Raw genomic sequence first — 21,621 nt, 5'->3', positions numbered from 1 at the left:
CATTTCTCTTGTTTCTTGCATTTGCAAGAAATTGCAAAGCTTCTACTCAGCTCTGGCCTTTTCTTTAGGAATTCTTGAAAGTCCTTTATTCTAATTAGAGGTCAATTTCTCCCTATAGGTTCATACAGTTTTAGAAGTTACATTTTTCTTCCCTAGAAGCCTTTATATTTTGCCCTTCTCCACTGTATATTCCAAGAATTCCTCTTCTTTCTAGTACTTTTAACATAGTCCTCTGTGATACTGACTGTGGCTGTTTGTTACTTGAATTTTATTTTTTCCTGCTTTCTTTCCAGTATTTTTTTTAGAAGTGCAAGCTCTAGATTTCAGCTGTGACATTCTTGGCAATTTGGGGTTTCCTTTCAATAAGGTGACTGGTGTATTCTTTCAAAATTTACTTTGCCCTCTGGAGCTAATAGCTTTCATTTTGTTTTATGATTTCTTGAAATATAGTATCCAGGTTTTTTGTATGGTCAGTTTTCAGGGGTTCAGTCATTCTTGAATAACCTCTCCTCAAACTGTTTTACAGGTTGTTTGTTTTTGATGGTGGGCACTTTGTTAAAAGAAAATCTTTGTTCAGGCCTTGAAAAATGAAGCAAACTCAGGTACAGAAAATGAAAAGAAGTTTATTTAAAAACAGCAAGGCTGAGACTAATTGGAGGGACAACCACAAGGGACCAATGCAGGCTTCAAACTCCTAGCTGCTTTTAAAGATAACATTTTGGTAATAAGAGGAGGACAATTCTGATAGGTCTTTGTCTATAAATGGGTAGGGGTTATTGGGTCTCAGGTCATCCCCCATTGCCACATCATGGGAAATGAGATTAAAGGCAAGCAACATGGGATGAAAGCTCATGTAACTATGTGCTGAATAAAGATAATAAAAAGAATAGGGAAATAGGATCAAAATATGTACAGATTGGTTGATGCCTCTCCTAAGAGGCTAATTAACTTTTAGTAAGTACACACTGCGGAGGACAAGTCAGGGTCACTTAAGGTACAAATTTCAATAACCTTACATATTCTTCTAACTTTTCAGTCTTTTGATTTTATTCTAATATTTCTTGTTGTCTCACTGAATCATTGAATTGTTTGTTTTATTCTGTTTTTCAAGTAGTCTACTACTTAGGTCATGTTTTCTATCTCCTGTTCTAAACTATTCTCCTTTCTATTTTTTCCTCAAAAGCTCACACTTCATTGTCCTTGTCCCCAGACCATTCCTTTTAATGAGGTTCTCCTTATGCTTATTTTTGAGTTATTCCTTTCTGGATTTACCCTTTGGACTTTTTCTGACTTACACTATTTCTTCAGTTTCTTTGTAGTTTTCTTTGGTTTCCTTTTTCCCCCCTCCAGTCTTAATTCCTGGATTGAGATATTGAGCTAGGGTAAAGCTTGACTTCTTCTTACATTCTTGGATGGCATAGGCAGGTCCTTCCAGGCCCTATCCCAATGTAATCTAGGTCACTGTTGTTGCCCTGCCATAGTTCTGGATGGGGTAGCTGAGATCAAAGCCTTGCCCTCCCCTGAATTGTCTGCCTACTGCTTCTGTCTGGTGACTCAATGCAGGTGCTTGCCCTGGCCCTGTCTGTGTGTTCTTGTGCAACTGCCAAATGGGAGTTGGCTTTATTCTCTGCTGTGGCCACTAGAATCCTTGACCAGATATCAGAAATCAGGTTAGTTTCAGACCTTCTGGAGGGTCTTTGGTGTGGGCTCACCTGGTGCTTTTATTTTCAATTCCCTAGGCTATGCCCTACTAGGATCTGATTTTAATGCTATAGATATGACAGGTGTAATTTGCCTGGGAATACTGACTTGAATTCATTAAGGGTTATAGACTCTTACTATCTCTTTGTTTATCCTGGGTTTCAATTCTCTATCAACCATTTTTGTTTTGTCCTTCCTAGTACAAAGATCATTCCCACTGAGTAATATATTTTGGAATTTTCCCATGCATCAAAATCAATTTTTACTTCACTAGAGTTTTAAGAATCTATTTGCTCTTTTATAATAGCAGCAAAATAAGAATTGAGTAGTTCTTCCTTCTCTTTGTCATCCATTATTATTTTCCTATCTACACTGACCAGTGATCTTATGCTTTCTTTGATAAAAGGATCATACAGTTAGAACTGGAAGGAGTCTTGGAAGTTATCTAGTCCAATCCATACATTTTGTGGATAAGGAAACTGAAACTGAGATGGAGAAGAAGTCACTTGGCTAAAGGTCACACAAATCAGGGAGAATTAAAGCACAGGAAGATATCAAAGGTCATAAATACATTAGGAAACATATTTTAAAAATATACACAAAAATTATTCATTGAGACCAGATTGGGTTTATAACGTGAATGTAAGAATGGATTAATATTGGACAACTATAAGCAAATATACTAAAAACATAATAACAAAAATCATACTATTAGATCGATAGACACAGGAAAAGCCTCAGAATAATTATATCACTTGTTTATGATAACACATTGAAAACCAAGAGTAAAAGGAACTTTGATTTATATGACCAAAAGCATCTGTCTAAAACCCAAATCTGTATGTTCATCTTTTGTTGCCAAAGAAGACCATGCTATCAGAGAAATGATGACATGACTTGCACTTGACTTTGTTTTCAATGAGGGCTGTGCAGGTCACCAGCCTCACTTCTCCTCCAGAGCCATCTGAATCCAGTGACCAGATATTCATCAGGATGACTGGAGATGACCCAGGATGAGGCAATTGGGGTTAAGTCACTTGCCCAAGGTCACACAACTAGTGAGTGTCAAGTGTCTGAGGTGACATTTGAACACAGGTCCTCCTGCCCTGGTGCTCTATCCACTGCACCACCTAGCTGTCCCAAAACCCAAATCTAGCATTATTTATTAAAGTGAAACACTGGAAGCTATTGCAATAGAATCAGGTATTAAGCAAGGATCCCTACTGCCTGCTTCTACTGTTACTTGGCATAGTGTTAGACATGCTAACCCTATCAATAAGAAAGTAAAAATGAATTGAATAAGCATAAATAAAAATGACAAAATTATCTCTAGTTTACAAACAATGTGAAAATAAACCATCTCTGTGGCTTAGTTAGAGAACTGTAGAGTCAATGAAAAAATGAATCATAATAATGATACCAGTAATGTATAAGAAAACAAAATAAACCTGTAGGAATCATTAGCCTTGCTGTTTAATACTGACAAAACCCAGGATGAAGAAATAGGAAGAGAAGTTCCATTTAATATAATAGCAAAATGAATTAAACTATGCTGGAATTACCTTCCTAATATACACATGAGACCTAAATAAACATAACTACGAAATAATTTTTACAGAAATGATGGGAGAACTACATCAGTGGAGAGAAAGTCAATGTTTATGGCTGGATGATGCCAATATTAGGGCATTTGGCGGGGTGCAATAGATAGAGTCATCTTCCTGAGTTCAAATCCAGCCTCAGACACTTGCTATCTATGTGATCCTAGGCAAGTCACTTAACCCTGCTTGCCTCAGTCTCCTAATCTGTAAAATGAGCCAGAGAAGGAAATGGCAACCCACTCCAGTATCTTTGCCAAGAAAACCCCAAAAGGGGTCACAAAGAGTTGGAAGTAATTGAAAAACAACTGAACAACAATGCCCACATCATCCACATGAACGGGTTCCCCAAATTACTCAAAAGATTGAGTACCATACTAATGAAATTGCCAAAGGGACATTTTATGAAATTAAACAAAATAACCAAATTCATTTAGAGGAGTAAAAAGTCAACAGTATCAAAAGATATAATGGAAAAAAATATAGGCTAAAGAAAGCTTGCAACTACCAGGTTTCCAACTATACCACCAAACAGTTTGCAAATGGATAAAATGCAGAAAAGTGGATTAGTGGAACAGCATAGGCAAGTAAGGCTGCTGATACCATAATGAAAATTATAAAGAATCTCAATATTAAAAGTTATAACATAAAAATGTTAGAGTAGAAAGTTATATTTTTCTAGTTATGAATTGAAGGACAATTCTTAATGATATTGGATAAAAGTTCATGAAAGACAAAAGAGAATATATTGATTATAATGAAATTAGAAAGCTTTTACACAAAGTCCCACTCTGACAACTTATTGTGTCATGATCTAGTTTATAGTTTCAGGGCTTCCCTCTTAGTTACTGAAAATGGAAAGTAAAATTCTGAATTTTTAAAAATAGAAAATACAGTGATTTATTTACAATTTTCTGCCTGTCACCTAAAGAGTTTTAATTTTTGTGCCTTCTGTCTTATTTGGTGGGGGTAGATAGTTTCTTTTACGCATAACAACTCATACTTTTTGCTCTAAAGATCAAGACATTTAAAAAAAATTTGGTACCTATTAAGCACTACCATGAATTTCCTTTCCCTCTTCACTCCCGTCTCTCCCTCAACCTCTCTCTCTACATGATAGACAAATAGATAGAAAATAGATAGATAGACAGACAGACAGACAGACAGACAGATAGATAGATGACAGCTAGTTGGCACAATGGATAGAGTGTCATCTGGAGTAAGGAGGACCTAAGTTCAGATCTGGCCTCAGACACTTAGGAGCCACGTGACCCTTGGCAAGTCACATAACTCTGTTTCCCTCAGTTTCCTCATCTGTAAAATGAGTTGGAGAAGAAAATGGCAAGCCACTCCAGTCTCTCTGCCAAGAAAACCCCAAGAGGGATCACGAAGAGTCAGACGCAACTGAGACAACTGAAAGCAACAATAACAAAAGTGTTTGTCATATCCCAGGAAAAAATTGCAGATGGACAATGAACTGGGCCTGGACTTGAAGAGGAAGAAGAAAGCTTACTGAATTGCTTTCAGGAAATTGAAGTATTCTTTTACTGATTCCATGATGGACAGATGCAAAATATCTACGCTCAATAGGGCTTTATCTCCCAGACTCATTCATTTGCCTAAAATCCAACTTAGAGAGAACTGGTTTAGTAGAGGAGAAGACTAGTTTCTAATAATAAACACCAACAAACATTTTATGATGGAAACAGCATGGTGCAGGGAGAAAAACACTAGGCTTAGAGAGGGAGGATGGGGGGTTTTAAATCCCAAATCTGCCACTTGCCTATCTGTATGACATTAGACAAGTTACTTAGCTCTTCCAGGTCTCACTTTCCTTATATGTAAAATAAAGGAGTTCAACTAGGTATATTGTAAGGTCTCTCCCAGCTCCACATCTGTGACTCCAGAGGTTTCTATGATTCTAGAACTTGATACTCATGGCAGCACTGAGAATCCAAAAGGAAAATGGCCATAGGTGAGGGCCTTAACCTGTTTGCTCTGTTGCCTTGCAGTCTCTTTCAGACAGGTCTTTCTTGTGGTTGCATGAATGGGGCTGCCCCTACTTCGGCTTGCTTTCACTCTGATATTTGCAAAGCTGAATATAAAACAACACACTCACTGTAACCCCAAAGACAGGGGGCCTTCATCTTAAAACCCACATAGAAAAATATGAAGTGGATGGATTAGTGAGGGGTGTGTGGTTACTTACTTTATAAAATCACTTTAATAAAGGAGTCCTTTGGAGATGCTTTTACAGAAGGTAAAGGTAAAAAGAAGGTAAAAAGACCTCTTTTGAGTCATGAATTCCTTTGGCAGGCTCATGAAGCCTATGAACCTCTTCTCAGAAAAAAAATGCTTTCCAATGCACAAAAATAAAACACATAGGTTTGTAGAGGAAATTAATTATAATGAAATACTGGCATTGAAATATAAAAACAAACACAGAAACCCAAGTTCTTAGACCCTAAATTAAAAATCCTTACTTTACAGCTAGCTCCCCTAGTTCCATAGACACAGATATTGAAGAAGAAAGAACTCAGGGCTTGGAATCAGGAAGACCTGAATTCAAAATTCTGTCTCTGGAACTTAGTATCTGTGGTTATGTGGGCAAATCATTTTACTGTCAGACTCAGTTTTGTCATATGTAAAATAAAGATAATAAGAGTAGATTTCTATCTGCAAATGACTCTCTGCTTCCCTCCCTCTCCTTTGTCTCTTACTCATCTTTTAAAAACTTTCCTTAATGAGCCACAGGTGATCACCTTAGGTGAGGACTCTTGAGAGATTATGACTCTGCCCAAGCTCCCCTGCTTGCTACATCCAGCAGTACCCAAGACTTTGGGATTTAGCCCAACTAATGGATAAACCTCTTCAGGCTTTTGGAGATAAAGATGCTGTATGGTACAGGAGTCCAGAAGAGGCAGACAGATTCTTGGAGATCTTTCTTCCTACGCTGAAAAACCTTCCATCCCTCTCTGAGCCCATGGAGAGGGTAAATGAAGCTAAATGACAACAGGACCAATACAGATCTGTCCAGAGAAGCTGTTCTCCAAACGAGAGAGAGAGCAAGGAAGAAATAAGTGGTTTCTACTGGTTCTGTGGCACTCTCCAACTGGAGTGTTTTGTTGGGGAGTCTGTTTACAAATAATGCTCCCTATCTTTTTGGTGTAAGTGATCTGTGTTGTATACTTTAACAGCTTGTAAATATTTGTGGAAGAAAGTCTCTGGCTGGCAACTATCTCAAAGGAAAGCAGGGCTTTATGGAGCCAAACCATATCAAACAGTATTGTAATTAACTGTACAAATAAAAATGGATTTTTCTCTTTCATCTGAAACCCAGTGCACTTAATACTGCTAGAGGCTTTAGCAAAGAGAATTTGCAAAAGCGGATTTTCTAAGCTTTTAAGAGTTGATTGTACAGCCTGGGATACGAAATACCCACTTGATTTGTCCCCCTACTTCTCTACTTAGCAAAATTAATTGGGTCAGCATTAATTGAGAAGTTAATTAATGTTCATGAGGCTTTTGGAGAAGGTCTAGGTCCTTAAGTGTGGCCTTTTGACTGAGGCTTCAGTTAAAGACCTTATGGTTCCAGGTTCTCCACTCCTGGTCTAGATGCATGTAGCCCCTGAAGCATAAGAAAAGACTATTTAAACCTCAAGGGCATTGTTTAGGGCAATGTGATACAACTGTGGGTTACCAACTGGCCAGTGACGGAAGTAGGGAGAATAAGGAGTTGAACTGTTATGTAGACGTAGCTGTGGGGTGGATGGGGTGTTCAGCAGGATTAGCACCTCTGGTGTGAAGGCATGCAGAGTCCTTTTCAGGGCTGCTCATCCACCTCTGGTGTCTCCTGGCATTCAAATTTCACCTGTGACTCCAAGAAGCTGTAGCATGCACAATGGCCACACCCCAGTAAACCATCCTGGTAGATGGACTAAACCAGCTTAAGAGTAACCAACAGGCCTCAAGTGAGTTAGATGTCTACCCTAAGCATGTCGAATGAACTGATGAGTATGGTTGAAGCAGGCACTGTGGAGGGCTTAGAGCTTGGTCAGACGTTGAAGAGCCCCAAGATCCCCCTGCATCCCAGCCATTGTTAGTCATCCTGTCTTTTGTCTTGCCCCTGGACTTCAGTGACTCTTGAAGAGAGAGTGGGGCTGATGACTGTACAATTCTGCCTCGCTTAAATCCAACGACTGTACAATTCTGCCTCGCTTAAATCCAACTCGTGCACAAGTCTAGACATCAGTGCATGACATCACTGACCCTCTTTGGAAACATAAGACAAACAACATAATGGAAAAGGACTGAGGTCAGGAGACTCCTGGGTTCACTTGCTGACTCTGTGACCTAGAAAAATCATTATAAGCAACATAAGGTCTTGAAGGGGAAGGAAGGAACCTTCTTGATACTATAGTCTCAGGGTATAGCAAATGATGACCCTGAAAGACCGATGCAGCCTGCCACTTGTATTTGTAGGATTGACGATTGAAGAATGATTTTTACATTTTTAAAAAGGAAGTGTTATCGTATTTATTGTACTAAGCTCCAGCCTAAGCCTCCCATTTTATGACTTACCTGCGGTTACCTTTCTGGGCCTCTGTTTCTTAATCTTAAAATGAGGGATTAGAACAAATCATCTCCAAGTTTTCTTCTAGTTCTAACATACATGGTTGTATGATTTAAAGGGTGAAGGAGAAAAGTTGGACAAGGCTTGAGAATTCAGAGATATGCTAGTATACGTTTAATAACCAGCTCTCTGGAAGCCCCCCCCCCCCCCAACAACCTAGCATTTATACTACATAGAGCACTTATTATGTACCAGGAAGTATACAAAGCACTAAAAATATCTCATTTGATCCTCATCACAGCCCTGGGTCCCATTTTACAGATGAGGAAACTGAGGCAAACAGTGGTTACCTCTGTGGTGACCTGTGGTTACCTGTGTGACTTACCCAGAGTCACACAGTTAGTATCAGAGGCCAAATTTGAACCGTGCTCATTCCTAACTCCAGACCTAGCGCTCTGTTCGCTGAGCCACCCAGTTATACTGTTAGTTAATAAGCATTTATTAAGTGCTTACTCTATATTGACACATTTTTATATTTCATCTGCACTCTTAACATTTTCTCCATCACTTTAAGAGGAGACAACCAACAACAACGAGAAAAAAAAAACTCAAATCCTGATTTGTAGTGTTTGCTCATTTCTAAGGTATAAATAAATGCTCACACTGAAAATGTAACAGTTGGTTCTCACAAGCTGTGAGCTTGCTCCAGCACATCGCTGCTTCAGTCAATAAATCTGAGCCCCATTGCCCGTGAATCATTTCTCACTTCCCTGAAGTTTCCCAGTGAGTTGCTCTGGGCACAGTATATCAGAGGATCCACCCCAAAGTTTCTGGAGGAGTGGGCACTAGCCCTAAGGTCCTTTGCTCTTCACTTTGGAGCTGGTTCTGCTTGAGAAGCGGTGAGGTAGAAAAGAAAAAGTCAAGTCAACAGACATTGACTAGGCTCTTACCATGTGTCAGATATGTGCTAAATGCTGGGGATACAAAGAAAAGCCAACAGCAATCTCCACTCTCAAGGAGCTCTCATAGTCTTACACAAGGAGCACTGAATTTGAAGTAAGATCTCATTCAGTCCCAGTCTAACTGGGGTGGGTGGGGGCGGCTATTGAATCAAGAAAGGGCATGGCAGCTCCCATCTCTACCTATCCCATCACATTTATACATCAATGAAGGGGGAGGGTGGTGGTGGCAAACATCACCAGTCCCCATTAAAGACTTGGAAACCATCTTGGGGAAAGTGCTTTAAAATGTGTAAAATAAAAAACATAGGATTATAACAAAAATGAATTATATTGAAATATAGGTCTCAAAATATTAAAAAAAAATCAAACAACAAATTTGAAGAAGCTAGTTGAACCAGACAAATGGCTAATTCCCACTCTCTGCAGTTTGCTTTCTAAGCTTGGGTGGACTTGTTAGCCTAAATTTCTGTCTTGGTAACCAGTGTATCTCAAATCTCAGTCCTCTGGATCTGAGTTGCTGAGTGGATTTGATTTTTTAGTTTATATTTGCTCTCCCCCAAACTCAGACCCCAGCCCTGTTAGACCTACCCCCTGAGAATGCTCTTTATGGGAGTGGAAAGGTATGGAGTTGTCTGACGATATGCATGTGTTGTAATGTATATAGCATATGATAGACTTGGATTCAACCTCTTCCATTTACTAGCTTTACTAGTCATGTGACTATGGGCAAAGTAACTTTTCTTAATCCCAGCTTCTCTATCTGTAAAATGGGGGTGTAACACTGACTAGACTCTCATATAATTGTGAGGAAAGTGCTTTGAAAAGTGCCCTGTAAATGTGAGCCATTACCATTATTATTAGCTTTTAGTGTGTGTGTGCATGCACGTGTGCCAATAGTTTAATTCTTGCCCTTTGATGAGACCTTTATAATTGCTTCAATAAGGTGACTTTATAAAGGTGCTTAAATCCTTGGACAAGCACTTGGAAGTCTTGCTTCAGGGTCTGCTTGATTTCCCTGTGATGGAGGATTTAAAAAGGACCATCTTGTCCTACTTAAGCCTTGGGATCAACTTGCCTGCTGCTTCAACCACAGTCCCCGGTTTGAGACTGAATGTGAGAGTATTCGACATTCTGGCATAAGCCCCAATACACGACTGTACTTTGAGGGACAACGTCTACTCAAGAGGAAAGGAGAGTTGGGAAGATAGAGTTACGTGCCTCTTTTTTTACTCCTATAGATACTTTATCCACACACCTCTATTTCTGGGTTAGAACATCAAAACTGCAAGTATGTTCTGGTCTTTGGTGAATTTTTTCCCCTTTGTGCCTTTCCACCATAAATCCCTTGAAACATTTTCTTCTGGGCACCATTCTATTTATTGCAGAAAATGCACACACATTTTCTATACAGAAGTAATATTTATATATTAATCTGTTAGCTCTAAATCTTTAATCCTATTACTGGTAATATTTCATGCTTATTTTCTCCTCTCTTACAAAATGCCTTAAGTTCTCTAGTCTTTCTCGAAATATAATTTGGGATTTTATTTTGGACTCAATGACAAGTGTTTCTTTTGGGTGTCTCTTAAATAACTGATTCATAAATCATTAATTCTAAACCACCAGGAATACATTTACAAAGGTTTCAGTCACCACTATAGACGTTTTTAGCTTTTGTGCATGGACAGGTAGAACTAAACTCATGAACATATAGTAGGATCAAAGATTTAGAACTGGAAGAGACCTTTAGTGCAAATCCCTTCATTTTACAAATGAGGAAACACTGCACCATGCTTGTCCTATTCTGCTTATTTAGACATTTTCAAGGCTGATACCCAACGCATTTAGTGGTTTCACAAGAGCATTCAGATTGTTATTCAGCAGCTAGGAGGTGCAATGGAAAGAACCACAGGCCCAGAATCAGGAAAACCTGAGTTCAGAACTGTTCTCAGAAACTGTATAATCCTGGGTAAGTCACTTAACCTGCTTGTTTGTTTCCTCATCTGAAAAAATGATCTGGGGAAGGAAATGACAAAACACTCCAACATCTTTGCCAAGAAAACCCCAAATGCGGTCATGAAGAATTGGGTACAACTGAAAAATGATTGAACAACTGCAAGAGGTTTTCTGGAAAATGGAGTTGGGATATCATATAAAAATTTATGCTGAAGATTTCCTTCATTTAAACACATACCTTTCTTGAAAGTGTCAAAATTCATTCATCAATGCTAAATATTGTTGGAGCATATTGGTTGTTCAAAGTACTGTATTAAGTTAAGGAGGATATGCTTGGTCTAGGAGATGTACAAAGGTAAATATGCAAATGATCACCTGACATGTAGGAATGAGGAAGGGGCATCATGAAGCAGATTTTGAAGAATGAACAGGACGATTTCAACAGTCAGATGTGGAAAGGGGGACATTGCACAATGAGAGGTGGTAGGGAAGCAAGTAGTATAGTCTTTAAGTAGATTGGGGAGCAGTAGGAGGAGGGTAGGCTGTAAAGATAAGTTGGAGACAGATTGTAGGAGGCTTTGAAAGTCAGGCAAGGAAGTTTAGGCTTTGAGGCAAGAAGGCATGAAAGGTATTTGAACTCTTTTTGAAGATTTTATGATCTCTGTTTTTGAAGAACTTCTAAGGACCACAAATGTCTAAGAGTTTTGTGGTTGTTTACACTGTTTGTAGCTATTAAGCCACAATAGCTATCCAGGGGTTATTACTAATTACTTTAAAACACTCTCTTGGTTCAAGCCATCAGAGGTTGCCTGGAAAAGATATTGGAATGAGAAAGTTGGATTAAATTATTACTAAGGATTCTTAAAGCTCAAAATCCTACTGTCCTTATAATCCAACTGAGGTGTTAGGCAGTGGGACAGTTAGGTGACAGTTCTAGTTGGTCTGAGCTCAACCAAAACCCTAGAGGTTAGTGATTCATTTCTGGAGTACCTAAGACATTTGGCTGTTTTTTTCACTCCAAACTGTCATAATGTCTTTTTCAGGCCCCTGTCTTTACTCATACCATTCTCTAATCATAAGGGGGCTTTAAATCACAAGTTATCTACTTAAAGAGTAGCTGAACTTTGCCCTAGAGAAACAAAGCAAAGACCCAGCTCAATAGCATAATCTTCTGGATCATGTTCTCAAATGAGTTATATTAAAATTAAATTTCTATTTTGATGGACCCATAGTGGCTCCATTGCTTCTGGCGCAAGATACTGCCATCTGTCCGCATTCCATTGATCAGAATTGGATTACTATCCCACTTTGAGGTCCAGCTCCAATGTTACTTCCTCTCTGAGGCCTTCCCTGACGGTCCCAGGTAATTCTCTTTCCTCTCTCTTTTGTCTTCTTATGGGACTTTGAACCTCTTTAATGAACTTATCACATTCTAGCTTACATTGTAGCTCCTTCAGAGTTTCCGCAGGATTCAAAGTTGGAAGGCACAATAAATCCCAGGCATTCATTTTGTTGTTGATAAGTCGTTTTCTCAATTGTGTCTGACTCTTTGCGATTCCATTTGGGGCATTCTTCGCAAAGATACAGAAATGGTTTGCCATACCCTTCTCCATCTCATTTTACAGATGATGAAATGAGGCAAACAGGGTTAAATAACTTGCCCAGAATCACATAGCTAGTAAGTATCTGAGACCAAGTTTGAACTCAGGGAGAGTCTTCCTGACTCTAGGACAGGCATTTTATCTACTAAACCATCAGAGAAAACAAATGCCCTGGTAGGTCATTGCCCAGGGCCATAAAGACAGTAAATGACAGAATCAGAGTTTGAGCCCAGGTCTATTGGCTAACATGTTGGTGCTTACGATGTGTATGCATATTTTCCTTTCTCTATTCTTCCAATAGACTTTAACCTTTTTTTCTTTTTAATATATAATTTATTTATTTTTCAGTTTTCAACATTTACTACCACAAGAATTTGAATTCAAAATTTTCTCCCCATTTCTCCCCACCCCCCCACCCCAGGACAGCATGCACTCTATCCACCTTTTCCTCCAGTCTGTCCTCCCTTCTATTACCTAACCTTTTCCCATCCTCCTTCCCTTCTATTTTCCTGTAGGGCAAAATAGATTTCTATATTCCATTGCCTGTATATCTTCATTTCCAGTTGCATGCTAAAACAATTTTTAACATTCATTATCAAAGTGCTGAGTTCCACATTTTCTCCTTCCCCACCCACCCTTATTGAGAAAACAAGCAGTTCACTGTAGGTCATACATGTGTAATAATGCAAAGCACTTCCATAATAGTTATGTTGTAAAAGACTAACCACATTTCCCTCTGTCCTGTCTTACCCTTCATTTATTCCATTCTCTCCCTTGACCTGTCCTCCCCCAATAGCGTTTGCTTCTGATTATCCCTTTCTCCAATTTGCTGTCCCTTCTATTATCTTCCCTCTCCTATCCCCTTCCCCCTTGCCTTCCTGCAGGGTAAAATAGATTACCATACCCAGTTGAGTGTGTTATTTCCTCCTTAAGCCAAATCCCACAAGAGTAAGACTCATTTATTTCCTTTCATCTTGTCCCTCTTCATCTCCATTGTAAAAGCTCTTTCTTCCCTCTTTTATGTGAGATGATTTGCTACATTCTACCTCTTCCTTTCTTACTCCTAGTACATTCCATTCAACAGTAAATTTTATTTTTTTTAGGTATTCTCCCTTCATATTCAGTTCATCCTGTGCCCTCTACGTGTATATACACACATATATACATATACGCATACTATACATACATATACCCATGTACCTATATATACCTAAATATATATAATATACAAATACATATGTACTCACATACAGCTACATATATATATACTCTAACTACCCTAATACTGAAAAAGATTTCATGAGTTACAAATAACATCTTTCCATGTAGGAATGTAGACAACTCAACTTTAATGAGTTCCTTTCTCTTTCCTGTTTACCTTTTCATGTTTCTTTTGATTCTTTTATTTGAAAGTCAAATTTTCTATTTAGCTCTGGTCTTTTCAACAAAAATGCTTAGAAGTCCTCTATTTCATTGAAATTCCATTTTTTCCCCTGAAGTAGTATACTCAGTTTTTCTGGGTAGGTGACTCTTGATTGTAATTCTAGTTCCTTTGACCTCTGGAATATCATAGTCCAAGCCCTTCGATCCCTTAGTGTAGAAGCTGCTAAATTCTGTATTAAATTCTGTATTATCCTGATTGTACTTCCACAATACTTGAATTGTTTCTTTCTGGCTGCTTGTGATATTTTCTCCTTGACCTGGGAACTCTGGAAATTTGGCTACAATATTCCTAGGAGTTTTCCTTTTTGGGATCTCTTTCAGGAGGTGATCAGTGAATTCTTTTCATTTCTATTTTATCCTCTGGTTCTAGAATATCAAGGTAGTTTTCCTTGATAATTTTTTGGAAAATGATGTCTAGGCTCTTTGTTTGATCATGGTTTTCAGGTAGACCAATAATTTTTAAATTATCTCTCCTGGATCTATTTTTCAGGTCAGTTGTTTTTCCAATGAAATAGTTCACATTGTCTTTTATTTTTTCTTTGTTTTGGTTTTGTTTTATAATTTCTTGGTTTCTCATAAAGTCATTAGCTTCTATCTGCTCCATTCTAATTTTTAAAGAACTATTTTCTTCAGTGAGCTTTTAAACATCCTTTTCCATTTGGCCAATTTTGTTTTTTAAAGCATTCTTCTCCTCATGGGCTTTTTGGACCTCTTTTGCCAATTGAGTTAGTCTATTTTTAAAGGTGTTATTTTCTTCAGCATTTTTTGGGTCTCCTTTAGCAAGCTGTTGACTCACCTTTCATGATTTTCTTGCATCTCTCTCATTTCTATTCCCAATTTTTCCTCCACCTCTCTAACTTGATTTTCAAAATCCTTCTTGAGCTCTTCCATGGCCTTAGATCATTGCATATTTTTTTGGAGGCTTTGGATGCAGAAGTCTTGACTTTTATGTCTTTCTTTGATGGTATGCTTTGTTCTTCTTCATCCAAAAGGATGGAAGAAAATACTTTTTCACCAAGAAAGTAACCTTCTATAGTCTTATTTTTATCCTTTTTTGGGCATTTCCCCAGCCAGTTGCTTGACTTTTGAGTCCTTTTTCAAGTGGAGGGTATACTCTAGGGACCTGTAAGATCTCAGTGCCTCCAAGGTGGCACAATAAAGGAAGAGGAGTTTACTTCTCTCCTTGTCTGAGCTCTGATCTGGGAGCAACCACAAGCACTCTTTTCTGCCCTGGAACTGGGAGTTGGATTTCCTCTCCACAGCCACCATCAGTTTCACCACACCAGTGTTCTTCCGCACCCCAGTACCATCACTCAAGACTGAGAGCTGCTCAATTCCCCCAGGGTCTTTAGGCTGAAGGCTCCAAAAGTAGATGCTGTTGCTGTAGTGGCTACCCCTGCCCTCAGACCAGGGCTGAGGCTGGATCATGCTCCCCTCTCACCCAGGTGAAAGAGCTTTTAAGCTGTCTTTGGCTTTTGTGGATTGAGAAATCTGAGAACCACAGCTACTTCCCATGATTCTGTGCCTTGAAGCCTGCTCTAGCCTGTCCGTGTGGCATGGCCCAGGCTAGGCAGTGTTCCACTCTGAGCCCAGTGTAACAGACTCTTTCTGTTGGCCTTAAAGGCTGTCTCGGACTGAAAATCTGTTTGACTCACATTTTGTGGCTTCTGCTGCTCTAGAATTTGTTTAGAGTGAATTTTTACAGGTATTTTATGGGTTATGGGGGAAGAACTAAAGCAGGTCAGTCCTTCTACTCTGCCATCTTGGCTTCTCCCTTCCCCCCCCCCCCCCCCCCCGACTTTAACCTTCTTGAAAGACAATGAAAAATGCTTGGCTGGGACTCAGGAGACTTAGATTTTTGGGAATCCCAAATCTGATACTAATTATGAAACTTTTAGCAACCTGTTTATCCACTCTGGGCCTGTTTCCTGATCTGTAAGGTGGGGGGAGGGGTGGAGTTGAACTAGATGGTCTTTAAGAACCCTTGCAATTTAACACTCAATGACTCTAATGAATCTATTCTTATTTTCACTCCGAAATTCTACCTTCTCCAACCCATTGAGAAGGCAAGAAATATCATACCCATTGTACATATGAAGTCATGCAAAATATAATAAGCTTATTTATCCTAAATAGCCTAGCCTAATGACTCTAGACTATTCTTAAAGCATTTATATAATAAGAATTCAGTGAATATGTTGAGTCAAATTTGATATCTGTGGTACAGGTGTTTACTATGATCAGGATGGATTCTTTCTGCCTGGGAGTTGGAACTCTTTTGATGGAAGATAACAAATGATAATTAAAGACTCTAGCTTCCCTGAAGGCTTGGCTCCAATGCCTCTTGCTACATCCCCTAGTTCTTTGTGCCCACCCCACATATGATATTAGTGTGTATTTATTTCACATACATTTTGCATTTACCATGTGAGTCCGAGTTGTGTTCCTCCTATAAACATAAGCTCTTTAACGAAGGGACTGTTTTTGCTTTTCTATGTTTAGCACTTAGGACAGAGCCTAGCATTTAGCTGGTGTTGGATAAGTGCCTGACTTCTCTTTTGGTGGTACCCAGTCATCAGTCTTCCCCTAGAGAATGAGAATGCTCAGGCATGTGGGTATAATCCAAACCACTGGGAAGACTCCAGTAAGAAGACAACCAGCAGGCAGCAACACCAGATAGCAGCCAGTCTGAGGTAGGGAGTAGTAATTGATTACCATAGTCCGTAATACACCAAAGAGAATTCCTTGGAACTGCCTGACCTTGCTTCCCTCACCTGGGAAATAAAGGCTTTAAACAGACAGTCTCCAAGTCTGCTCCATAATTATGATCGTATGATCTCCAAAATATTTCTCTCCACCCTGAAACTTTGACCCATAACTAGATACGAGCAGCCGATTAATGCTGGCTGCATTGCATGTTAGCAAAGGTTCAAGGACTTCTGATTTTTGTCAGAGAACCCAAACCACCTGTAACCAACTTAAAGTGTAACACAGAGCCACAAGGTTTAGAGATATTAAGCAATTTGCCCATGATCATACTGTTGCTAAAGTCGGCGGCATGATTTGAATTCTGGTCTTCCTGGCTTCAAATCGAGTCCTCAATCCTGATGCACGGTGCTGCTCGTAAACATACCTTCCCCCCCCACAATCAATCAATCAATATTCACTGTGTTAAACTCTGCTAAATATAGAATTTTTAACTTTTATTTTCATTCCAAAATTCTGCCTTCCCAACCCACTGAGAGGGCAAGAAGTATCATACCCATTATACCTATGAAGTCATGCAAGATATAACATACCTTTTAAAAGACATCTTCATTCCCTTGAGTTCTGTACTTACTTGTGCTGTTAGGCTATCCCTAATCTCAGCAAACCAGAAACCATTTTAACTCCGAGGTCTTGGGTAATTCTTCTGTTTATAAATGTAGCTTGCGAAGCAGTTGAACCTATTATTACTATTTCTGTTTCCAATTACAATTCGAAGAGGCACATTTCTTTCTATGCAATAAGGAAATTCAATAGAAGATCACATCTTCCAAAGAGGACTGCCCTGTGAATTCTGGGAATGGCAGGTCAGATGTTTTTGGAGTCTTGATTTCATCTTCATATATGTTTTAACAGTCAGTATATTTTAGATGGCAGGCAACTAGGGATGGGTATAATAAACTGCTCTGAATAAACTGATAAAAGAGGCTACTTGCCAGTATCTGATTCTATCAATGCCTTCAAACATGGTTGTTCATTACAAAAAGCCTAGTAAGTTGGTTAGCTCTCTTTGGGAAAACTTCATTTCCCAAGTGAATTTTTACTTTCTCATTTTATGAATCTCCTATTTTTTCCATGTTGGATGTAAGTCAGTAGGACCTTTTCAATTCCATGGAGTGATAAAATGGACACTCAAACTCAAAGGGAAAGAGGGGCAAGTAGAAAGGAGGAATAGGTAAGAGAATGGAGGAGGTGGGGGAATGGAGCTCTTCTTGATTGTTTGGTTAAGTATGAAAATTTGCTGGGTAGCCAGTTACTTAAGGCAGGAGTGAGAAGGATCAAGAATCTAGAAAACAAAACCTACTCTGAAGTCACAGTCACATGGATGATACTTATCATAGATTCTTCTCTAAACTCCAGAAGTTAGCCACCAAAACTGACCTCAAATAAAGGAGTCACTATGATTAGTTTTTAGGAATTTTTCTTACCCAGGAAAGGCCCCTGCTCCCCTCCAGCTGCAAGTGCTAGTACTCCTCTCGGCCTTAGAACTGTGACCGAGTCTCCTGCTCCCTTGTGAATGACCAGATGTCCTTCTCTCCACCCTGGAACTTTGACCCAGAGCTAGGTATGAGCGATAGAGTTACCAATTAATGCTGGTTACACCCAACGTCAGCAAAAGGTTTTCTGTAATGTCTTTCTGTTTTAAATTTTCTTCTGGAGAAGAGACACGATGGCTGTCTCCAAGTATTTGAAGACTAGCATGTGGAAAAGGAATGAAATTTGTTTTCTGCTGCAGCATTTACTACAAAGTAGGACCAATGGTTGGAGGTTGTACAGGTACATTTAGGTTCAATGCAAGGGAGATACTTCCTAACAGTAAGAGATGCCTCAGGAGGTAGTGGGCAAAAACTGGAAGACTATTTGTTGTTCATAATGGGATTACAGAGTTGGAAGGAACCTCAGTGGCCCCCTTGTCCCTTTTATACTGAACACATGATTTCCTCTAAAAAGAACTTTAAAAGAGCTAAGAACTCTGATCAATGCAAATAACCAACCATGATTCCAGCAGACCTGTGACAATGAGTGTTACCCACCTCCTGATCTAGAGGTAACAGATTAAATATACAGATTGAGAGAGATGCACATTTTTGGAAATAACAAAGTGGGAATTGTGTGTGTGTGTGTGTGTGTGTGTGTGTGTGTGTGTGTGTGATTATAAGGATCTAATTTTTCTTTTTTTTTCCTTAGGAGAAGACAAGGTGAGAGAAAGAGAAAATATCCTTGTTAACTGAAAGCAATTAACATAAACTATTTAATGAGTATTGGCACATACTTCAAGGAAAAATCTTCTGCAATAAAAGTCAACTAGCAATTATTTGAAAACAGAAGGGATTCTTCTGCAGGTACAGGCTGAACTATATGGCCTGTGAGGTTCTAACCCTTAAATTCTGTCCTCTGGACCTTGTGCCTGCAATAGTAAGGTTGCTTAATAAATACTGGTTAATCAACTGCTTGGAGCCAAAGCACTCAGGGAATGGTATGGGGAAGTTGTATTCTTAAGTCCGCATCAGAATCACTTTTTCAACAGTTTCTCTATTAGGGTATGTGATACATGTATGTGTGAAAACTGTTCTGAATTACCATTAAATGCCAAGTGCTTCTACCTGTCTTAGCCAAATATAGATGAATGACTCTTTCCAAGACTGACAGCAGCAATTTTATTTGGTGATGTAGATGTGTATTTCTTCCCACATCCATTAACAATCAAGAGGCACACCCTGAGCATCCAACTGAGAGGTCACTTTTGTTGTCTGCATCACATTCCATAAAGATTCAAAAGAAATCACCAACAAATTCTTTGCCCTCTTAATCTCTGAATACTGAGATAATTACAAATAGTCATGAAACAAAACTATAATTAAAAAACTATAGTCCCTTTGAAAATTCACAAAAGCACCAAGGGACAACGGAAGTGTTCTCCACTGGATTGATGGTTTTCCCTGCAATTAAACACCTTTGGAGATTTAAGATCATCGATTGTAACATCAAAACAAATTAGAAGTTTTTAAAAAAAAAATTAGAAAGATCGATAGTTTCCGATTAAAATCTCCTTGCTGTAGTTGGGTTCGCCGTCAAAAGTAGAGTTCTTTGGTGAGCATGGAGACCATGCATGGAATCTGTTTCTTCTCATTGAAAGATGGGTTGTCGGACTGAGACTCAAAGTCCATGGCCACTCTATAGTTCACTCGAGTGAGGATCTGCATGATCTCCAGGCTCTTCCCATCCTCATTCAGGACTGAGCAGAGGGCCTGCACAAACCAAGAGCCCTTTCCTGGATTCCTCCATGAATAATAGCCTTCAGAGAGGGGAGAAAAGAGATCAAAGGGATGACTTTGGCAGCTGCTTCTTTAAGAGTCATTGTGAAGAGATAAGCTTTCACATATTAGAAAGGGCTTTGGATCTGTTTTTCAGAAATACTCTTAAGCACTCCTAATTATGCTTGTGTGAGTCACTACTGATTAGATTTCCTGATTACAGGATAACAGATTTAGAAATAGAAAAGACCTCAGAGGCCAATCTCCTTATTTTATAGATAAGGAAACCAAGGCTCAGAAAATTTAAGTGACTTGTCTGAGGTTCTAAAGTATCTGAGGTGGGACTTGAACTCAACTCTCCCTGACTCCAAGTCTAGCGTTGGACTTAGAATCAGAAAGAACTAAGTTCAAATCCTGCCTAATACACTTATTAACTGTGTGATTCTGAGCAAGTCCCAAAATCTCTGTTTTCTTATCTATAAAATGGGGTTAATAATAGCGATACTTTGAAGATCAGATGGGATAACATACATAAAGAGTTTTGCAAATTTTAAAAACCTATGTAAATACCATTATTATAGTATGGCATGGCATATGGGGTTACAGTTTTTCCTAATTATTATTAGGACAGGACAGTTCTTATGCTTACCACTGTGAAACAGGTCAAGGGCTACTAGCGATAGATTAACGAAAGAGAAGAAATAGACTCAACTCTTGTATATTACTGAGCCTACAATGACAACCTTCATTGGTTAAATGTTCTGACCTCAAGTAAATCAGGAATAATTATCTGTTTGCTTATAGGTTATATGGTGCTTTTCAGAGTTCCCTCTGAGAGGACATAGCATCAGCCACTGTCAGAAAAAAAATCCCATGGCTGTCCTTGCCTAACGGGAAAGACTCTCTTCCTAAGACTTGTATTGTATTTTCTGGTCTTCCAAGTACTACTCTGTACTACTGCTCACTTGATTTTCTTAACCTCAAGAAGTAGGTATTACTGCAGAATACAAGTGGCCCCACTAATAAGCAATCTCCTTGCAAATTAAAAAAAGTATACACTGAAAAATAATTATTCTAAATTACCTAATTTGCTAGTGGCTTTCTTTCCCTGTGCTCTCACCCTCCCTCTACCTGTACCCCCCATAAGAAAATAATTTTGTATTGACTTTGCAGCATGCTGTTTCTTTATAACAGAATATAAGCTCCTTATGGGCAGGGGTTACTTTGATTTTGTCTCTTATTCCAAGTGCCTAGCATAATGCTTGCAATATAGTAGGGACTTAATAAATGCTTGCTAATGAAAGAATTGTGAAAAGGACCCTGGGTTTGGAGCAAGAAGCTCTGACCCAGGTAAACGTCTTGGCTCCATTGCCAACTGGCTGACATTAACCCCAGGTAAGTCACCCCAACTGTCCAGGCCTATTTCTTCACCTGTAACATGACTAACTGGTCTAAATTCTAAATCCTGTAACATACTTAGAAGAGGTACAGGGGTCTACTAATAGACCTCAGTCGACCTCAACTCTTCTCTCGTTGATCAGTTTCATAGCTTAAAAATGCCTGGGTTACAAAATCTCTGCTTCCCTCCCCAACCGATTTTTCCACTTCATAGGAAGGGGGTGTAGATGAGAGATGGAGATAGAAACAGCAAGATCTGGTGATAATTTTATAATGTGGAGCAAGTGAAGATGAAGAGATGTGAACCTGAGTGACTGGAAGGATGGTGAAACCTTCTAAGTAAGCTATTCTCAAACTTTTTGGCTTCAG

General features: G+C 39.0%; 2 protein-coding genes across 6 annotated transcripts in view; both read right to left on the bottom strand.

Moving 5' to 3' along the window:
• The window catches only part of PLEKHS1 (pleckstrin homology domain containing S1), a 56,842-nt gene extending 38,710 nt beyond the window's left edge, over positions 1-18,132 (bottom strand). For 2 of the 5 annotated variants that reach the window (XM_072622970.1, XM_072622978.1), the window contains exon 1: positions 18,028-18,119. The gene's annotated coding sequence lies outside the window, so the exon portion shown is untranslated. Of the gene's footprint in view, positions 1-18,027 lie in introns of all 5 variants that reach the window. The other 3 variants (XM_072623028.1, XM_072622973.1, XM_072623018.1) reach the window with 3 other exon arrangements.
• Positions 18,133-19,233: 1,101 nt separating this feature from the next.
• CASP7 (caspase 7) overlaps positions 19,234-21,621 on the bottom strand; it is a 59,787-nt gene continuing 57,399 nt past the window's right edge. The window contains exon 7 of the mRNA XM_072623040.1: positions 19,234-19,895. Coding sequence (XP_072479141.1) covers positions 19,672-19,895 — 224 coding nt within the window. The 3' untranslated portion in view covers positions 19,234-19,671. The remainder of the gene's footprint in view (positions 19,896-21,621) is intronic.

Source organism: Notamacropus eugenii, chromosome 1 (assembly GCF_028372415.1).
Source record: "Notamacropus eugenii isolate mMacEug1 chromosome 1, mMacEug1.pri_v2, whole genome shotgun sequence".
Taxonomy (NCBI): domain Eukaryota; kingdom Metazoa; phylum Chordata; class Mammalia; order Diprotodontia; family Macropodidae; genus Notamacropus; species Notamacropus eugenii.
The sequence above is the reverse complement of the archived record's forward strand: the minus strand, read 5'-3'. Positions and strand labels throughout refer to the sequence as shown.